At 38.2% G+C, this 20,038-nt stretch overlaps 1 protein-coding gene across 2 annotated transcripts in view; it reads left to right on the top strand.

The window, feature by feature from the left end:
- The window catches only part of LOC111054600 (protein arginine methyltransferase NDUFAF7, mitochondrial), a 72,814-nt gene extending 63,218 nt beyond the window's left edge, over positions 1-9,596 (top strand). For both annotated transcript variants that reach the window (XM_039432328.1, XM_039432329.1), the window contains exons 6-7: positions 4,699-4,872; positions 9,129-9,596. In XM_039432328.1, the coding sequence (XP_039288262.1) occupies positions 4,699-4,872; positions 9,129-9,299 (345 nt within the window). In that variant the 3' untranslated portion in view covers positions 9,300-9,596. The remainder of the gene's footprint in view (positions 1-4,698; positions 4,873-9,128) is intronic.
- The last annotated feature ends 10,442 nt before the right edge of the window (positions 9,597-20,038 follow it).

Raw genomic sequence — 20,038 nt, forward strand, 5'->3', positions numbered from 1 at the left:
CTTCTTTTGCGGCAGCATACGGACAAGTCCTTGCATGGTGTCTTCTATAGGCATATCGAGGAGCAGGGCTTGTCCAAAACGCTGACTTTTGCTTTTATGAAGTCAGCAGCCCTGAAATCTGAGACTGAGGGTTTCATACTGGCATGCCAAGATGGTGTCATCAACACCTTGTCATACCGTAGCAGAGTAATGCACATGAATGTCCCAGATATCAGTTGCAGGGTGTGTCATAGAGCACCAGAGACGATCATGCACATCTTATCATCGTGCTCTGTTCATGCAGCTGTGGGCTACATCCATAGACATAATGCTGCTCTGCGAGTGCTTTATTACCATCTTACACACTCATATGGTATTGACAAAACACCAGTGCTGCCTTATGCCCCAGGGGAGATTCAGTCTTTTGTGGGGAATGAAAGGTGCCGAGTGTATTGGAATTACTCATTCTCCACCACCAGGCTTTTAAGAGCCACTAAGCCTGATGTTGTCCTCCATGACATAGTGGCAAAGACAATGTATGTAATCAAGTTCTCAGCACCAGCTGAAGGCAACATTGTCAGCAAGGAGGAGGAAAAATAGGCAAAATATCAAGACCTATCAATAGAGGTGTGCAGGCTACTCCATAAGAATGGTGGTGTTGATTATGGGAGTTTTGGGTGGCATGAGACCCTCATTTTTGGTCAACCTTAAAACCATTCCAGCCTGTGAGAGAGCTGCTACTGCACTCACAGGTCAAATGCAGAAGGCTGTCATCCTGTGTTCATTACATCTACTCAGGACAAACGATTTAATGGTAACGAACCCAGTATGATTGTTTAACACATGGACATGTGGAGCAGTCACTCTGGAAAAATCGCTTGTCACTCTTCCTTGGGGGTCGGAGCCCAGGGAAAGGGTGGTCAAGCAAAACCTCAAACAGGGAAAACAATAATAATAATAATAATAATAATAATAATTTTTTAAATTAATTTTTGTTTAATTCATTTTTTTCTCACATTACATGAATGATAGGTTTTACAAATTGAATTAATCATTATACATATATAATCTTATATCTATCATAAATGAAGTGAGAATCTATTAAGATTTCCTATTATAATTTTGTGGCTACCCCATGAAGCTAATTTTAGCTTTTATTGGGGCATTGTACATACTAAGAGATATTTTTGCAAGATTTGAATTTATAGATGGAAATGTTTTAGGAAATACAAATTTGTAGATGCGTTTATTTCGTGGCAATAATATAAGAATGATATTTTTATCTATTGAATCGTGGAGTAGTAATTTTTAATTTCTATTTTTACTTGTCTGTAAGTGTCTAGATGTTGTAGATGATTCGGTAGACTATTGAGAATGCATGGTACAAAATATTCTGGTACAGCTTTTCCTATTTCAGTGAAGTATTCTGGTGTTCTATATTGTGTGTGTCTGGTGTTGTATCTGTTTCCATTGGTACGTCGATAAGCATTTTCGAAATAGTATTTCAGCAGTATTATATAATTGTACAGGTTTCTGAATGAGAGCAATTTTAAAGTGTTTGTATCCACTCCTTGGAAAAAATATCCTTTTGATTCTGTTGATCAGCTGACTTACTGGGTTCAATATATAATATTATTATTAATAATAATAATAATAATAATAATAATAATAATAATAATATAATAATAATAATAATAATAATAGTTGTGAAAAGTTTCATTAACTTGGTTAAATCTGGATTTTAAAAGTGAGGACAGTGGCTCGCACACCAATCGCAAGCGAGCGTTATGTTAATACCATTGTGTTTTTATTATTCAACTTCAATTGATCTTTCATACCGTAGCAATGCAATATGTCTGTTTATCAACTTAGTAGAGCAACATAGTATGTATATTATATATGCATTATACGCGTATTATATTACTGCCTGGTTAAAAAGCAAGTTAATAGCCTATGCCGATCTTTGTATCATTTTGACTTTGTTGAAATTTTATCTACAACCTTAATCTTTATATTTATTAAATACTTTATTATTATTATTATTTGAATAAAAAAAAATATTATTATTATTATTATTATTATTATTATTATTATTATTATTATTATTATTATTATTATTATTATTATTCTCTTTTTCATGCAATTGCGGATAGCTTATGCGAAGAGGGGCAAAATTTATGCAACCTCTTGGCATTATTTTCTATTATTGATAAAGTATTTTACCAAGGTATGTTGGAGCATTTGGCGTACTATGCGAGCTGTATCAAGCAGAACAGACTTCTGCATTTTCCCTACTAGAGTTTCTGAGACATCAATAACCTTACAGCTCTCCTCTGTTGAATTAAGAATAAGACCATTCACGGATATTACGATTAGGATTATTCTGACATTCTTGAGGCCATACATATCTTTGAGCTCAAATGCTAGCTCTTGATACTTTCAATTTCTCACCTCTTGTTCTTTGACAATTTTCATCTGCTGGTATGGCTACATCAATTATTAAGGCTTCTTTTTGATTAATGTTCAACATTAGGATATCAGGCTTGTTATGAATGACCTGCCTGTCAGTGATTATTTGAACATCCCAGTAGATCTTAATCTGGTTTCTCTCAATAAATGCAGGAGGAGAGTAAGAATAGTATGGGGGCATTTCTTCAAAGAACTCAAATTCCTGCTGCAATTTCAGGTGCACTATTTTTGCTACATTATTATGTCGCCTCAAATACTCTTCTGGTGCCAATATTGAGCAGCCTGGAACTATATGCTGAATACTTTCTATTGCAGCGTTACACAGCCTGCATTTATCACTTATGCTCAGATCTCTTATGATATGTCTTCTATAGGCATTGGTAGCTACAACCTGATCCTGCATAACAATATAAAGCCTTCTGTCTCTGGGTTATTATTATTATTATTACACTTTCTGTTAAATAATTTGAATGATCTTCATAAATCCTTTCTTTTTTATATTTTTTTTCTTGTGTATTATTGTTTGTAAAAAAATAAATTCGTATGGCTTTTGTTGGTGGGGAGTTCCTTTCGGGAATGTTCCACCGCCTGAATATATAATTTAAGCCGTCAATGGACCTTACGACTGTCATACTTCAGCCGGGACCGACAGTTTAACGTGCCCATCCGATAACACGGGAGTGATCTGGTTAAAAAACTTTTGGTAATGAGAGGGGTTCGAACCCGGGATCTCTATGCTGCTACGCAAGCACTCTATCCACTAGACCACGGATCACTCCCATTTTTATTATTGTTTGTGATAAGCAACAACTGAAATCCCATTGTTTTATTATTTTATTGCTACACAATACAATTAAATGAATTATTATCAATGTATCAATTAATTTTTTTTTCTACTCAAGATTGACAACTATTTCTCTTTTGATATGATTTGAATTGAAAATTATTATTTTGGGATCACTGATTGATTATATCATTGTACTATTTCTATGGTTTTTTTTAATATAATGTAAAACTTGACTCCTCCAGTCAAATCTTCTTTAGAAGGTTTCAGAGAATTTATAATTCGTCTGGTTTATAATATTTGAAATTTTCCACTGAAAAGGAATATTCTTATCTTTTGTCATTCTTGCTTTTTTTATTATTCTTCATTTGTTTTGTTTGTAAGATTTCTTTTTATAAGTGTATTTTTCATTTTTGTTTGTTATATTTTCTATAATAAACTTCCTTCTTCTGGGGGTACCAGGACGAAGGAAAAAGGAAAGGAAAGGATTATCACTATTATTATTATTATTATTATTATTATTATTATTATTATTATTATTATTATTATTCTCTTTTATCTCCATTTTCATGGGTCATAATAAGGTGTCATTGGCTTATTTAGCAAAATAACACCTTTCCTATCTTGGAATATTGAGGAAACTTCTTACCAGCGATTTTGTGCAAAGTATTACTGCTTTTTGCATTAAATTTTGCACCCATACAGGCAGTCTCAAACTTTGCAACCTTTCTGGCAGTTCCTTTGGTATAACACCTGTAGCTGACACTATCAGAGGTACTATCATCACTCTCTCTTGCTTCCACATATCCCTTATTTCCTCTGCCAAAAGCAAATATTATTATTATTATTATTATTTGATAAAATTGATTACTTTCCAATCATATCTTGTCTGACAAATACTAGGTAAGTTTTTGATGTTTAGATATTCACTACATACCAAATACTTCATGTGGTCTTAGTCTGTACATAATGAATGCATAATGAATTGCTAGCAATATGTAGCTATTTGAGTGATCCTAAATCTACTGTATTACAATTTCTCCGTGGACTGTGAATAAATTATACGATCAATCTACAAATTTAGTACCTAACCAATTGAATATTCTGCTTCAAAAATAATATAAAACTAAAACTTCTACACATTAGGTGAGATACTGCTCTCTCAACCTGTTCACGTCTCCACTATCCAATCATATTTATAAGATATTGAATATTCATCATTAAAATAAATTATTTGATCTCAGTCTACACCGATGAGGTCTCGCGATGGATTAATAAAACATAATCCTTCCTTCATTAGATCAACCAACATAAAATAATAATAATTCATCATTATTTAAGCATTCATGTTTAGAGTGGTTCAAATTTTGTTTCATTCATTATTGAGAAATACACAAATTCAATTAATACAACTGAATTGTTGATAATCTAATTTTTTAAAAGCGTTCTAATGTGTTCTGCTGCAGGCTTACAAGGGTCATAAACAAATAGATCCCCTCCATGATCCAGGGTCTGCCGACCTAACAGTTGATGTTGACTTCAATTTCCTGAAGAACAATACTCTAGACAAATTAATATCATTTGGTCCTATCACGCAGATGGAGTTCTTATCTAGAATGCAAATCGATGTTAGAATGAAAGTAAGTAGCAGTTTTGGATAAAACATGATTCCTATAGTGAGGTCCACGTTATAATGGCAGTGGAGAAAGATATTAGAACAACGTTGCCGATCCTCGGTCTTTTCAATGCCTTCTATAGACGGTAGCTGATACAGGTTTATTGATGTAATATGAACTGTTCATTCTCGTTTGAAATAATCAATTATATTTTATTAAGCAACAATTTATATTTTTCAATAATTTCATAATGAATTTTCACAATTAAAATGAAATATTTTGTTGATTAATTCTACATTGTTGAAATACGATCTGGCAACAGAGCAAAGCGAGAAAGAGATAGCGCTATCCGCTGTGTTGAATTATAGACAAGAATAGCAATACCATTGCTAATCAAACACTGCCATAATAATTTTAAAATATGAGAAATATTTTTATCAGATGGAAAGATTACCACGGAACTGGATAAATTATCATATGGGATACTAATCCAAACGTGAACTGGGTTTATTAACAGAAGTGAGTTTTTGATCTTGGAGAAAACAAAAATAACAGTTTTTGAGTGTGAATTATGATTCAACTGTGAATTGTGATTCAATTGAATCAACTAGAACAGATGATATCAGATACTTGTGGATGAGAAAGCTGCGTGAGGTCTACTGTTCACAGAACTACTAGTAATTCTAAATTTTCCGGATAGTCTAGTCAAATGGTCATTTTTCAGGAAACAGCCCCGGAAAATTTTTTCCCTTCGGTTTTATATGTATTTTGGGGCGCTGAAATCGAATCTGAAATTTGCTGACAGAGCACAAAGGGTTTACCCCTAAAAACCCCAAGAAACCCAAAATTTTGGGACTTTTTAAAATTTTCCATTTTATTTCGAAAACCTCGGGCTTTTCGAAGAAAAGCATTCTATACAAAATTGAAGACAACTCAATTTTCAATAAATTGAGTGATCACGCAGGATTCTATGATTTCTGGGCTTGAAGCAACAAATTTTCAAAAAAAGGTGTTCTCAAGGTTTTTTGATAATTCTGGAAGCTCGCTATTTTCACTCTATACAACTTGCTCAACTTCGAATATTAAAGAGTAATGATGAAAATTCACATATCGTTGAAAGTACAATTAATTCTGAACAAGTTTCCTAAGAAATTTTGAAATTTAGTAAACGGGGGAGGGGGAGTAGTAGCGAAAATAGAAAACCATGTCCTACAGACAAAATAAAGTACACATTTTCCATTGTAATAACTTTCGAGGCCTTCCTTACCGATCAAAGCAATATTTTGGATCATGATGTTATACAAGGGCTATTCTATCAGAATTAAGGCGTTCTATCAGAATCACCCGTTATATGCATTTATTTCAGAATTTCCTAGTGGGGAGGCTCTTATAAGGACACTTCAAGGATCACAATTTCAAACACACATAACCTTTGACACAATGGCCATATGAATAAAGTTTGAGCATTTGTTTATGCTTCTAAAATATGGATCATATGCTTCATTTTCTATAAAAACCTTTTGCTCATGCTCATCAAAAAATAGTTTGAGCATTTGCTCAAAAGTAAAAGCTTATGCTCAAAATTGTATTAATAACCTAGAGCAATTGCTCAACGTATAACCAGGTGAGTAGTCAAAGAAAACCAAGTAGTCAAATAGAGTTGCTCAAAGGTGAGTAGTCTGGAGCCCAATATGAATAAAAATCTGGTGTGGCGCACTCACGCAACTTTCCTTGCCGTTATGAAAATTGATCACCTGACGCTAGTGTTCCCGTGCATCTCAAGTCTACTATTCAATGATTTGAACCAGCTGGTGACAGGGCAATAACGCTGGAGACACACGAGGTCTGCTATCTCTTCATAGTGAATCATTTAAAATCAACAGTTGCCAACAGTTTGCAATTGGATAATAACATTTTCTCGAATTTCGAGCTTATTTTAAATTTTAGGTGAAAATGTTACTGAACGTTAATTGAAGAGATTCTCATGCTCAATCTTTTCCACTCGAAATTTTTTGTTCAAGATGTCTACTGAGCACTAAGTCCAAGTCCTCTGTCACCAGGTGTCTTCCTGGGTCCTGGATCGTTCTCGGAGTTCTCGCAAAGGCTTTTCCTAGCCTTTCTCGAGGTCCTCTTGCGATTCCAGATTGAATCGGCAAGCTGCGGGAGCCCGCGCACCGGACTTCTCTTCTGAGCACTAAGTCCTAGTCCTCGGGCACCGGGTGTCTTCCTGGGGCCCGGATCGATTTCGGAGTTCTCGCGAAGGCCTTCCCTAGCCTTTCTCGAGGTCCTCTTGCGATTCTGGATTGAATCGGCAAGCTGCGGGAGCCCGCGCACCGGACTTCTCCAAGTCCTAATCCTCGGACACCGGGTATCTTCCTGGGGTCCGGATCGATCTCGGAGTTCTCGCAAAGTAAGGACTTCTCCAAGTCCTAATCCTCGGGCACCGGGTGTCTTCCTAGAGACCAGATCGAGCTCGGGGTTGTCGGAAAGGCTTTTCCTTGCCTTTCTCGAGGTACTCTTGCGATTCGAAGTTCCGGCGATGATGTACCAAGATGTAGTCAGGTTTTAACCAAAACCTGGCGTGTCGCTGCTGGTTGAAGCAGGCAGGTTGATGCCCAAACTCGTTGAAAAAGTCGAACAACACTCGTCCAAGTGTGTGCTGAACTGCGGAGCTTCCAGTGTCTGAGATTAACCACCTTTAACCTCAGACACAACTCCCGGTCATCGAAGGATTCGGAGTACACTCAAAGCACGAGATGTACTATGATGCTAGCTGCGCGCTGCTTCCTTCACTCTATCTGTCGACCACTCACACTGGACACCCGAACTAGACTGCCTGCCTACCAGCCTTTTTCGAGCCTCCCTCAGTGGCCGAGATGGAGGAGAGTAAGGATGTGCATCACTGCTGAGCGGTAGCCCAGCGGCTGGCTTGCATCAATCGCTCTGCTGGAGTGATGTTCGGTTGCGGAGCAGAGCGAAAGTCTGTACGCACCTATACACACACACACACACACACACACACACACACACACACACACACACACACACACACACACACACACACACACACACACACACCCACACCCACACACACACCACACACCCACACCCACACCCACACCCACACCCACACCCACACCAAGCAATACTTTCCTTACCTATGGTAATAGGGCAAGGAAAGTAAAAACTGAGCATATGCTCATGAGCATGAGCATGGAGCATAAGGTTTTACTCATGAGCATTAGGTAGAAGCATAAGCATTTGCTCATTCTTATATGAATAAGCTTTACCTCAAACTCCTGAACTCTGAAGCAAATGCTCACGTATTTAAAAAAATTTTCATCAGCTGATTCACCTTTGTTGCCTTACTTTGCTTTTATAGCTCATGTAAGCGCTTAAATATTGGGGCACCGAGCTTCACTCGTTATTTTTATTTATTGATAAACAAAACACAATTCTCTAAAATGATCGTTTTTATATTTTACAGCCAGCTATACGTCAGCTTATGAATTTCGGGGATGCGATAATTCGATTTGTCACAGAATCACTTGCTCACTTTTTACTATCCACAGAAGTCGAAAGTCTCAGCTGTTTCAGCCAAGGATGAATTATCCTTTTAATGTCGTTCAGCAAGTTTTCCCAAGGATGAGACCTAGTGCAATCAAATTTTTATATCATAAACCCACTATGTTCCAAATTTCGTGAAAATCGTTAGAGCCGTTTTCGAGATCCGTTGAATATAAATAACCAGATAACCAGATATAAAAATATGAAAACAATCAAATAACCAGATATAAAAATATAAACAGATATACAGAAATTGCTCACTTAATATAATAGGATATGCAATTATGGAAACCGCTTGTGTTTGGTCATCTGCTCTGTTCTCTATCCATGAATTGAGTTTTAGGTTAGTTGAGTTCTGAATTTTGAAATAATAGCGTGAAAAAAATGTCATCTCTATAATAATCTTCAGCATAATCCTATAATCTCAATAGCCTTCTTATAATCATCTACACTCTCATCTTCTTAAATGCCTATTTCCTATTCTGTGATGGCTATCTTTATATCGGATAGGTTTCTTTTGTAGGAATAATGGTGATATGGTTCAAATCTAAATGAGTGATCCATGGTTGAATCTAAAAAGAGTTTTATAGTTCTCAACTATTGGCTGTATCTGGTATGGTTCCCTCTTACACAAATTGATACTGTGTATCTCAATTAACATTTTAATTATTTTGTAGGATTCAATTATCTCTATCAATTATAATTTTTTCCAGGCACTGCTTGAGAAAAGCAATGACGAAGATGCTAAGAAGTCGATAATTTCCGGATACAACATGATGATGGACCCTAAACAAATGGGAGAACGATTCAAATTCATGTGCTTTTTTCCTGCTGTATTGAAAGATTATCTCGAGAGAGTACCAGTTGCCGGATTTTCATCCTGAATCTTGAAGAAGAAGCCCTCAGTCCTATACTTGTGCTTGAGTAATATTCATGAGAAGTATGATGACTTCGGGAAGATTTTTCTGAGATAAGATCTGAGGTGAACAGATGATGAGATTTTAATAGGTCTATCAGACCCTACACATTAATTAAGAGCATCAGATATCAATGTACAGGATAAACTCCTGCTTGATGAATTTAATTGCTACTGCTATTCTAAATACTTTTCTATAAATAAATAATGTACGTCGTTATTTAATAATATAGCACAAATAAAAATATTGTATAATGTTATTCAATCAGTGTTTCAATTTATGTTTTTCATATCAACCATTTAATGTTAGAAATAGTTTTATAAAACAGGAATTTTGTGTTGAGAATTACTACCTAGCTTTAATGTCATGATTGGAACATTTAGGTGAAATATTATTCAAATTGACTCATTCTATAAATGTTCAAGTTTCTGGAATAGAAATGCAATAACGTTCGATAGAACTCACAAATCCATTCTTTATTATTATTCTTCCCTTACCACAATTCATATATGTTCATGATATATTATTTTTTTCATTCAGTATCATTTTATTTATTCCCTCACTTTATACCTGTTTCAATATCTGAAATGACTTTGGAATAGGCCAATAATAAGGTATAATAATATAGGTAGTGTGCCAAAGAAGACAATTTTGAATAAAATTTAGAATTTGGAAATAGGCCGACACATCTAGAAAATACCTGAGTCTATACCTAATTCATGCAGGTGAACGGGCTAGAGTCAAGAAAACTTCAATTAATCTTGCCATGCCTGATTTAATAGGTTTATACTATAGAATAACACTACAATTTGAAATAATAGAAAAATACAAACAGCTTCAATAAACATTGGCAGCTAAAATCGAACAACAGAAACAACAATATCATGTTACTTTGTTGACATTCTTCATCTGATTCGGGGGGGCATTACTATCCCCGTTTAGATAGCAATACGTCACAAAACCAAACAATATCAGTCATCAAATAACAAATAATTAACTTCAACATAAAATTACTCCAGAAAGAAAAGCCCGTTGAACCCAAGTTTCGTCGATAGTAACCCATATAACCCATTTCATAATAATTTTGAATCCCCACTTTTGATTGACATTCTCGAATGAACCTTTGTTTCACTACACTGCACTTTCGTTGGTTTGTACGTTGCTTTATCGTCGGGGTTACAGTACCTTGTTTTTGGCGGTGAGCTTTTACCGGTTGAATTTGGCTTGACGGCGACATCCTCTTACGTCCCTAGACCTGTCGTCTGAACGGGTGTCTTGAAGCGGTGTTACATAAAGTTGCGGAACCAAAGGGGTGGTAGTACAAGAAGTTGGTTTGGGGACACACATGAACCGCTGTAAATAAATGTATTACAGCATTAATTTCTAACTCTTCCTACAATTCATCAAAAGCTAAAACAGGAGTTTATTCTGTTATTTAATTTAGATTTTATCTTGACGTTCTGATTTCCTTCTCAAAATTTAACAGATTTAAAACAAATTTACTTGCCAGAGTGTCATTAATCTACAATGCAACTTTATGAAAACACTCGTAATAAATTAATATAATGCTTTTAGAAAAATGAATACTTCATTAATTATGATGTTAACTTTTATGATATTTTTCGTTTGGTTTGCAAAATCAAATATAATTTTTCATATAGTAGCTCGGCTAGTATTGTTGGAAACTTGTGCGCTAGCCAACATTTATTTTATTTATTATTTATGAACTTTAGGACGCAATCCAAGTGTAAATGACGGGCATTCGCCCAAAACTGCTCAGAACCTTAATTAAAAATGAACATTCCAGAGTTTATGATTTGATTTACCTACAAATACAAGTCCAAAAACTAGTATCAACTGAAATTATGAATTTATCACCTAATAAAACAAGACACTTTATAACACAATAAAAGAAAAAAATATTGAAAATTTCATTTTAAGGAAAGATAATGTTTGCCTTATAAGATTCACCTGTAATTAAATAAAATTAGTAGACACATAGAAAATAATTTAAATTGTATTAAAATTTGAACATTCATTAATATTAATTTCCTGGAGAAGAAAAACTTTCTTCTTCATCTATTAAGATTTCTATCATAAAAAATTTACTAAATCATTCGAAAACCTTAATGACATAAGAAAACAGAGTCTGAAAAATATAAAATTATAAAATGTCATAAACTCAATATGAACATAATCTTAAAAGTTTCATTCCAATTTAAAGGCTATCTTCCTGACTTTCAGCAATACTCTACGATAATATATCTCCAGAAACAATAACTCAAATGTAACGTAACTGAAATCTTTCTATACTTCTTTAGAAAAAAAAATTATAATTATCTTCCATCACTAATAAAATCAAAAGGATTATTCTCAATCAATATTATTAACTTGAAAAATAACAGGCTTTGTTGATAAAATCTTTTGATTGAAGTTTCACTTAATTAATTTCCCTAAATTATATTTTAACCTTAGTTTACGTACCTTAGCGGTTATTTGAAGAAACAATTATTCGTACATGATGAAGAAACACAATTAAACCTTTCAGGACATGGCACTACTAGTAAATTTAAACATTAATAAAAAATAAAACTAGCTCCTACATTAACTACTGAAATAAACTTATAAACCTGCCCAAAAAGGGCGAAACATAATGACTACATCTTTACTCTCGTAGTGCTCCTAGCAAAGTGTCCTCCGGAACGTAATCTGGTCTCTCGACTGGGGAATCCCCACTACTGTATTTAGAAACAGGTCTCCTATTGGGCGAATGGAATCAATTTGACCAATCGTCGCGTGGCTTCTACAGCCTTTGGACCAAATAGTAACTGCAAAATCGGTAGTTTGTTATAATTTCAATGCTTGCTGTTTTCCAACTTATCGCATTTTATGTCGCGACAAAAAGGCTAAGTTTTAGAGATAATTCCATAATCTACATTCCTCGACGACTCGGAGCCACAATTTTTAAATATCTATCCTGGGAAACTCAAAGTCATGGCCGTTCATAATAGAGAGAGAAAATAATTTATTTCGCTAACTCACTTACAATAATGGCTCTAGTCTATTGCGTATTAAATTTACTATTATAACTTGGGAAAAGGCCTGAATTAAAGAGAGTGTCCGGCACACTCCCCTTCCTTCCGGTGTGAAACACGCAAAAAGAAATCTAATCAGGATATGTTACCATAGAGGCATTCTGTATGATTTGGTGAGTCGAATTTCTGGATTGATAGTAGGATTCAATTTGAAGCGGGCCCTCTTCAAAAGAAATCTCTTTAATCATTCCGAAATTCAGCAAAATGTATAACTAATTGAGATTTGTGGCAAGAGTCTTTAAAACTGTGGCAAGAGTCAGGACAAAACAATATGGACGTGTCCACCTTTTAAGTAGGTACTAAAGACGGACCGAGTATAATAATCTTGAATACTTCAAGCACTTTATTGAGTCCCTGGTTATTTTCTTGGCAAACTCTAACAAGGGAAAACGTTTAAAAGACATCATAGTTTTAATTGGTTCTATGTTACTCTGCTGTTGTAAAATATGAAGTACGTTGATTATAATAGTAAAGGATGAAACCTTTTCACTCTGCTGAATGTATTGAAATCTAACTATCATTACTATAGAGTTGAGAGTGCAACATATTTTTAACAATATAAAGCAATTCAGTAGGCAATACTATTCTACATCGACTACAATTCAAAGATAATAATGGTTGAAACTGCAACGCTAGCGAGCCATCGGAGAGCAATGACACACGCTTGATGTACATTCCGTAGCTATGAAAATTTCTATCCATTATTGTATTCCAGCAGGAAATCTCCATCACTGAATTATTTTAAGTGAACTAAAACGGAAGCAGTTAAACTGAATACACCTATGATAAGATTATAATTGTATTAATCATGGAAGGTAAACTAATAAAGAATAGGGATATCAACAAAATAATATGAAATATAAAGCGAATAGAATATAAAATATGAGGCCTTAGACATTATTCTTATTATTTTATGAATTGGAATATATATATCTATATGTACTAACTCCTAACTATGTGAATGTATAATTCTTAACTATGAATGGATGAGTATTAAGCTATTGAAAATGGGTATAGTATAGAATATTATGATAAATCGTCTTATGCTAAATAACTTATTATTATTATTATTATTAGAGACATCATTTACATACATAGTATTATGACTGTTGATGACTTCAAAAATTGATCATCACCCGATTTACCAAACAATCAATTATCTACTACCGTGGGAAAACTGTACAATCATTTACCACGAGTATGCAGCCGATCAATGAAATAAAATTAAACCTAATTCACCTACCTAAATATATTTAATATTACGAAGTTAATAACATAATTTAATGACTAATCTAGTTGCGCAAGTTATTTACATTCCGGAATTTCTTCTATATACATTATATTGTCACGTAACAAAATCTTTGACTAATAAACCCTTCATGAACCCGTAATGAATCCTTATAACAAATACGGTAAATATCTTTATCATAACTCTTTTTCTCCTTTCTCCTTCTCATTCATTAGGAATCATCTCGTTGAGTGTATAGGGACAAGGCTACAGAGTGGCGCCATACTCACAAAAACCTATCCAATTATAACTCACGACAAAAAATCTTGCCTTCAATAGACTGATCTGTATCCTTTTTTCAACATAACTCAAGTAGTCATCTTTCAAATTGCTGTTTATGGTGGTTTCAACCGTTGAACATTTTTATTTGAGAGACATGAGCTTTTTGTACAAAATTTTGGGTGGCGGGGTCGTGTAACGATACGGTAACCGGAGAAAACCAGTCCTTAATAACGAACGGTCCCTTCCACCTGTAACTGAGTTTGCTAGAAATCTTATTAACGGCGCTGGATTGTACATGTGCTTGTAATAATACCAAATCACCCGTTTTGAAAGGTACATCGACACGACGCCGATCATATCTCTCCTTCACTCTCGTATGTGCTCGAAGTAGATTATTTCGAGCCTTCCTCCAAATCTGAACTGTTCCCGAATTTAGTCGTTCGGGGAAAATCTCATCCAACTTCCATGCATTAAGCAATGGGTGATTGGGACTATACCTAAAGATAAGTGAAAAAGGGGTACACCCTGTGCTATCATGTGAAGCCAGGTTGAAGGCCAATGGCAGCCAGCTTAGGCAGTCATGCCATCTGGTTTGCGATTCTGCGTGAAAAGCAATCAGAGCGCTTTTCAAGTTTCGGTTCACGCGTTCAGCTACATTGGGGCAGGGGTAATAAGGGGGCGTTGTGATATGTTGGATTCCTAATTGGAAACAAAAATTTCTAAACAACGTCGAAGTGAAGATGGTCGCATTATCTGTCACCAGTCTTCTAGGCACAGAAAAATTAACAAAGATTGATTTCAGTGCTCTAATTACGGCTGCAGTATTTCCTTTTCTAAGTGGTATTAACCAACAAAACTTAGTAAACGAATCAACGCAAGATAGAATCTGAGTATATCCCTCAGTAGTTTTGACTAACAGGCCTACTAAATCACAATAGAAACGAGCTAATGGTTCATTGTCAACTCTAGAAGCAAGAAAACCATAATTTTGTTTAGTGGAAGGTTTGCTACGTCCACAAATATCACATGACTTTACAAGTTGGGCAATATCCTTTCTAAGTCAGATAAGGAAGGTACCGATGGCGCACCATCTTCCGCGCATCGAGACGATTTCCACCGCCTCTGGCGGCGGCGCAACTCCATCCCCACCACTTTGGGGGAGTATTTAAACGCTGGACGAGCCCCAGACCATGGCATACCGCTCACAACCTTCCTGCTCCTTGTACAGCGGCCCATTGGCTGCCATACGTCCCCGACCTCCTGTCCTTGTACAGCGGCCTGTTGGCTGCCATACGTCCCTGTCCTTCCATCTCCCTACGGCACAGCGGACCGTTGTCTGCCGCCCCTGTCCTTCTATTCCACCAGGGCACAGCAGACCGTTGTCTGCCATTCCTGTCCTTCCATTTCCCCAGGGCACAGCGGACCGTTGTCTGCCGTCCCTATCTTTCCATTTCCCCCAGGGCACAGCGGACCGTTGTCTGCCGTCCCTGTCCTTCCATCTCCCTAGGGCACAGCGGACCGTTGTCTGCCGTCCCTGTCCTCCCATTTCCCCAGGGCACAGCGGACCGTTGTCTGCCGTCCCTGTCCTTCCATTCCCCCATGGCACAGTGGACCATCGTCTGCCGTCCCTGTCCTTCCATCTCCCTAGGGCACAGCAGACCGTTGTCTGCCATCCCTGTCTTTCCATTCCCCCAGGGCACAGCGGACCATTGTCTGCTGTACCTGTCCTCCCATTTCCCCAGGGCACAGCGGACTGTTGTCTGCCGTCCCTGTCCTTCCATTTCCCCAGGGCACAGCGGACCGTTGTCTGCCGTCCCTGTCCTTCCATTTCCCCAGGGCACAGTGGACCCTTGTCTGCCGTCCCTATCTTTACATCTCCCCAGGGCACAGTGGACTGTTGTCTGCCATCCCTATCCTTCCATCTCCCCAGGGCACAGCGGACTGTTGTCTGCCGTCCCTATCCTTCCTTCTCCCCAGGGCACAGCGGACCGTTGTCTGCCATCCCTATCCTGTCTATCCTTCCTCTTCCTACTACACTGTTCTTCCATCTCCCTAGGGCACAGCGGACTGTTGTCTGCCATCCCTATTCTTCCATCTCCCCAGGGCACAGCAGACCGTTGTCTGCCATCCCTATTCTTCCTTCTCCCCAGGGCACAGCAGACCGTTGTCTGCCGTCCCTATCCTGTCTATCCTTCCTCTTCCTACTTCACTGGAGCGGAACCGAGGCCGTAAGGCCAATACAAAATCACATCAAAGTGGTGTCACAGATAAGAGAGCGACCTTCACGCCGTCAGAAGCACCAGGAGGTGCTGTTCACGCCACCTGAGGCACAAAGAAGAAGGAAGAGGAACTTCGACTTGCCTCCTTTCCCCGCCCACATTACGACTGAGCAAAGTCATCCAGGAGCAACACCTGGGTATCAATCACCCACCTCTGAAGCTACTCAGGGTGTAGTGTTAGATTGGCGCCCAACATGGGGCACGAGGCAACGAAGTAAGAACCACTCAGCGACAGGTGCCAAAGCACCAGAACCAACATTAGCACAAACCCCACTCATGGACCCAGGCGTGGTATGTGACAAAGTAAGAAGCCGGAGACTGTCATTCGACGGCCAATCAGATGCTCCCAGCTTCTTAGAAAGGCTAGACGAGCTACAACAAGCCTATGGGCTCACTGGCAACCAACTACTAGTTGCGCTACCTGAGTTACTAGTTGGTAAAGCTACTCTATGGATGTGTAATCGTCGTGACCAGTGGAAATCATGGGACAATTTTGTAACAGATTTCAGATCACGCTACTACCCACTTACCTATGAGGAGGACCTCAAGAATCTAATACAGGCAAGGAAGCGAAGGGAAGGTGAATCGTTTGACGAATTTCTTGAAGATGTACTGACACTCATGAGGCGACGAGGAGGTCTCACAGACGAGAATAAATTACAGAGAGCGTATAAAAATCTTCTCCCACGGTACAAATTGTATATTCGGCAATCGGATGTTCATAGTATTGACGAGTTGGAAAAATTCGTGAAAGAGTATAAACAAATCAAAGCAGAGGAGAAACAGAACAGACAGAGTTCGAGAGTTCACAAGACCGAGGACACAAAAAAAATCACAAGATCCAAGGTCGAAATAGAGAAAACTCCTAGTAACAGACCCTCTCTTAATGAGTCTGAACCAGTGTGTTGGCAATGTAAAAAACCGGGACACTGGAGATCACAATGTCCCGAAATCCCACCATGTAAAAAATGCGGAAAGAAGGCACGGAACTGTGTCTGTGACATGCAAAAGGGGAATGAAACATCGAACAAGACAGCAGTGGTGCGAATGACACAGACGATTCCTGTGATCAAAGAGTCATCAAGAGACAACCGACTATTCATTGCCGTAATAATCGGCGGTAAAAAGTGTCAGGCCTTGCTAGATACGGGTGCTGAAGCTAATTATATGAGCAACGAGGTCTATGAAGTCATCCAGAAAAAAGGGATGATACGGAAAGAACCAGCACGTCACCGCGCGATATTAGCTGATGGACGGTCAACCCCGTTAAATGGGAAAGTGACTACTAATGTGACCATAGAACAAACCACAATTCCACTAGCAGCGTCTATAATGGAAGGACTTGGACAGGAGTTACTATTAGGCATGGAGTTCATGCGTGAGAACAGAGTGACAATTGACACATTCACAAGAGAGGTACAGTGGGATCCTCCCCCATTGAATCCTTCATGTCAGCTAATTACGTCGCGATCTCTCTTATTGGGAACTAGTACAACAATAACTCCAACAATAGCAGCTGTGCAATCCGAATCTCAGGACAACAAGGATCGCGACAAAAGGATATTCATGCAGGTTGGTTTGAATGGAGTTGAACTCAATGCTTTGATTGATATGGGAGCAGAGTTGTCATATATTTCGAAGCAAGCAGCTGGCAAAATTAAATGGTCTGGAGAGACCAGTAGAAGAGCTATCACTCATCAACCTGCTCTTCTTGATGGCACTAAATTACCCGTGGACAAGGAATTAAGACTGGCTGCCATAATTTGTGAGAGGAAGCACTACTTGCGAGTTTCAGTTTGTAATAATCTGAAAATCGAGATGATCCTGGGGTTGAAACACCTGAGAGATATGAGAGCACAACTTAATACTCAACAGAGGAGGCTACACTTGCCAGTGGCTAAGCTTCAAAAGAATATCGCACTTGCAACAGAAAAGGAGGATTTTGAAATGTTCCTAGAAGCAGAGTTGAAGAAATTTCATAATGTACCTGGATCCACACATCTACTCAAACACAAGATCAAGTTAAAGGAGGGAGTTCAACCATTCAGACAGCGTCCCTATCCCCGGAATCCAATCATGCAGAAGGTGATAAATGACGAAGTGGATACTATGCTTGCTCAACGGGTTATTGAACCAAGCTGCAGTGCTTGGAGTTCACCAATAGTACTTGTGAAAAAAACGAATGGGAAGATCAGATTTTGCATCGACTTTAGGCAACTTAATGGAGTGACACATCATGATGCATATCCCCTACCAAACATGACGGGTGTTTTGGATAGACTCCGCAACGCTCGTTACATCTCTTCATTAGATCTAAAAAGCGGATATTGGCAAGTACCTCTCGCTAAAGACAGTAAGGAGCTGACAGCATTTACCATGCCAGGACGCGGACTTTTCCAATTTAGGGTGATGCCATTTGGACTTCATTTAGCTGGTGCTACCTTCCAACGGCTGTTAGACCAGGTGATAGGCCCAGAGCTGGAGCCCTATGCGTTTGCATATTTGGATGATTTAATAGTACTTGGAGAAACACTTGAAGCACACAAACAGCACCTGACTGAGGTGTTTAGTAGGCTAAGAGAGGCCGGATTAATTATTAATGAAGAGAAATGTCAATTCTTGAGGACTGAACTCTGCTACCTCGGACATATTGTAACTGAACAAGGGCTGCAGACAGACCCAGATACCATAAAAGCTGTTGTCGATTTCCCGATACCTAAATGTATAAAAACACTTAGAAGTTTTTTAGGACTGGCCTCGTGGTATTGCCGCTTCGTCCCGAATTACTCAGACTTAGCCACCCCTTTACACCATTTATTAAAGGTGGGTGTGAAATGGCGATGGGGCAAAGAAGAGGAGGAAGCATTCGTGAAATTAAAGGGTGCTCTCACTCACTCTCCCATACTGACTTACCCGCACTTCGAGCTCCCATTCACACTACAGACTGATGCGTCAGATTATGGACTTGGAGCCGTGTTGACTCAAGACATAGCTGGAGAAGAAAAGGTCATAGCTTATGCGAGTTGGGGTCTGAAAGGACCTGAGCTTAGATATACCACTACTGAAAAGGAGTGTTTGGTGGTAATTTTTGTGCTAAGGAAATTTAAACCTTACATTGAGGGTTATGAAACCACAGTAATAACTGATCATCAATCTCTGAAATGGCTCCGAGCCATACCTAATCCAACAGGAAGGATTGCTAGGTGGATCATGGAGATGCAACAATACGAGTTAACAATTAAATATCGAAGGGGAAAATTTAATATGGTCCCTGATGCTCTGTCTCGTGGCCCATTGACTGAGCAAGACGATCTCGAGTCTACTCAACCCGAGAAACAGGTAATACCAGTCAGTATTGACCGTGAACAAGATGATAATTGGACTCGTAAGATAAAAAAAGGCCTTACTGAGACACCCGAAAAATATTCGGACTATGTGGTGAGAGACGGGCTGCTATATAGACATATATGGCCACAGAGACAAGTACCAGACGGTCAACACAGTGATCATTGGAAATTATGTGTACCTCGTGATTGCCGTCTTAAAATAATGAATTACAATCATGATGCCCCCACAGCAGGACACCAAGGTATATATCAAACATACGATAGAATAGCTCGATCATACTACTGGCCAGGACTATACAAAGATGTAGCAAAGTACGTACGTGAGTGTAATGAATGTCTACGACATAAAGTAGAACAGAAGGCACCATATGGCCAGATGGAGAATCCACGAAAAGTTCAACAGCCATGGGAAACGGTGAGTACCGATCTCATTGGTCCACTTCCTCGGTCAAAACGTGGTAATCGATACCTTGTG

The sequence above is a fragment of the Nilaparvata lugens genome, chromosome 7, assembly GCF_014356525.2.
Source record: "Nilaparvata lugens isolate BPH chromosome 7, ASM1435652v1, whole genome shotgun sequence".
In the NCBI taxonomy this organism is placed as follows: domain Eukaryota; kingdom Metazoa; phylum Arthropoda; class Insecta; order Hemiptera; family Delphacidae; genus Nilaparvata; species Nilaparvata lugens.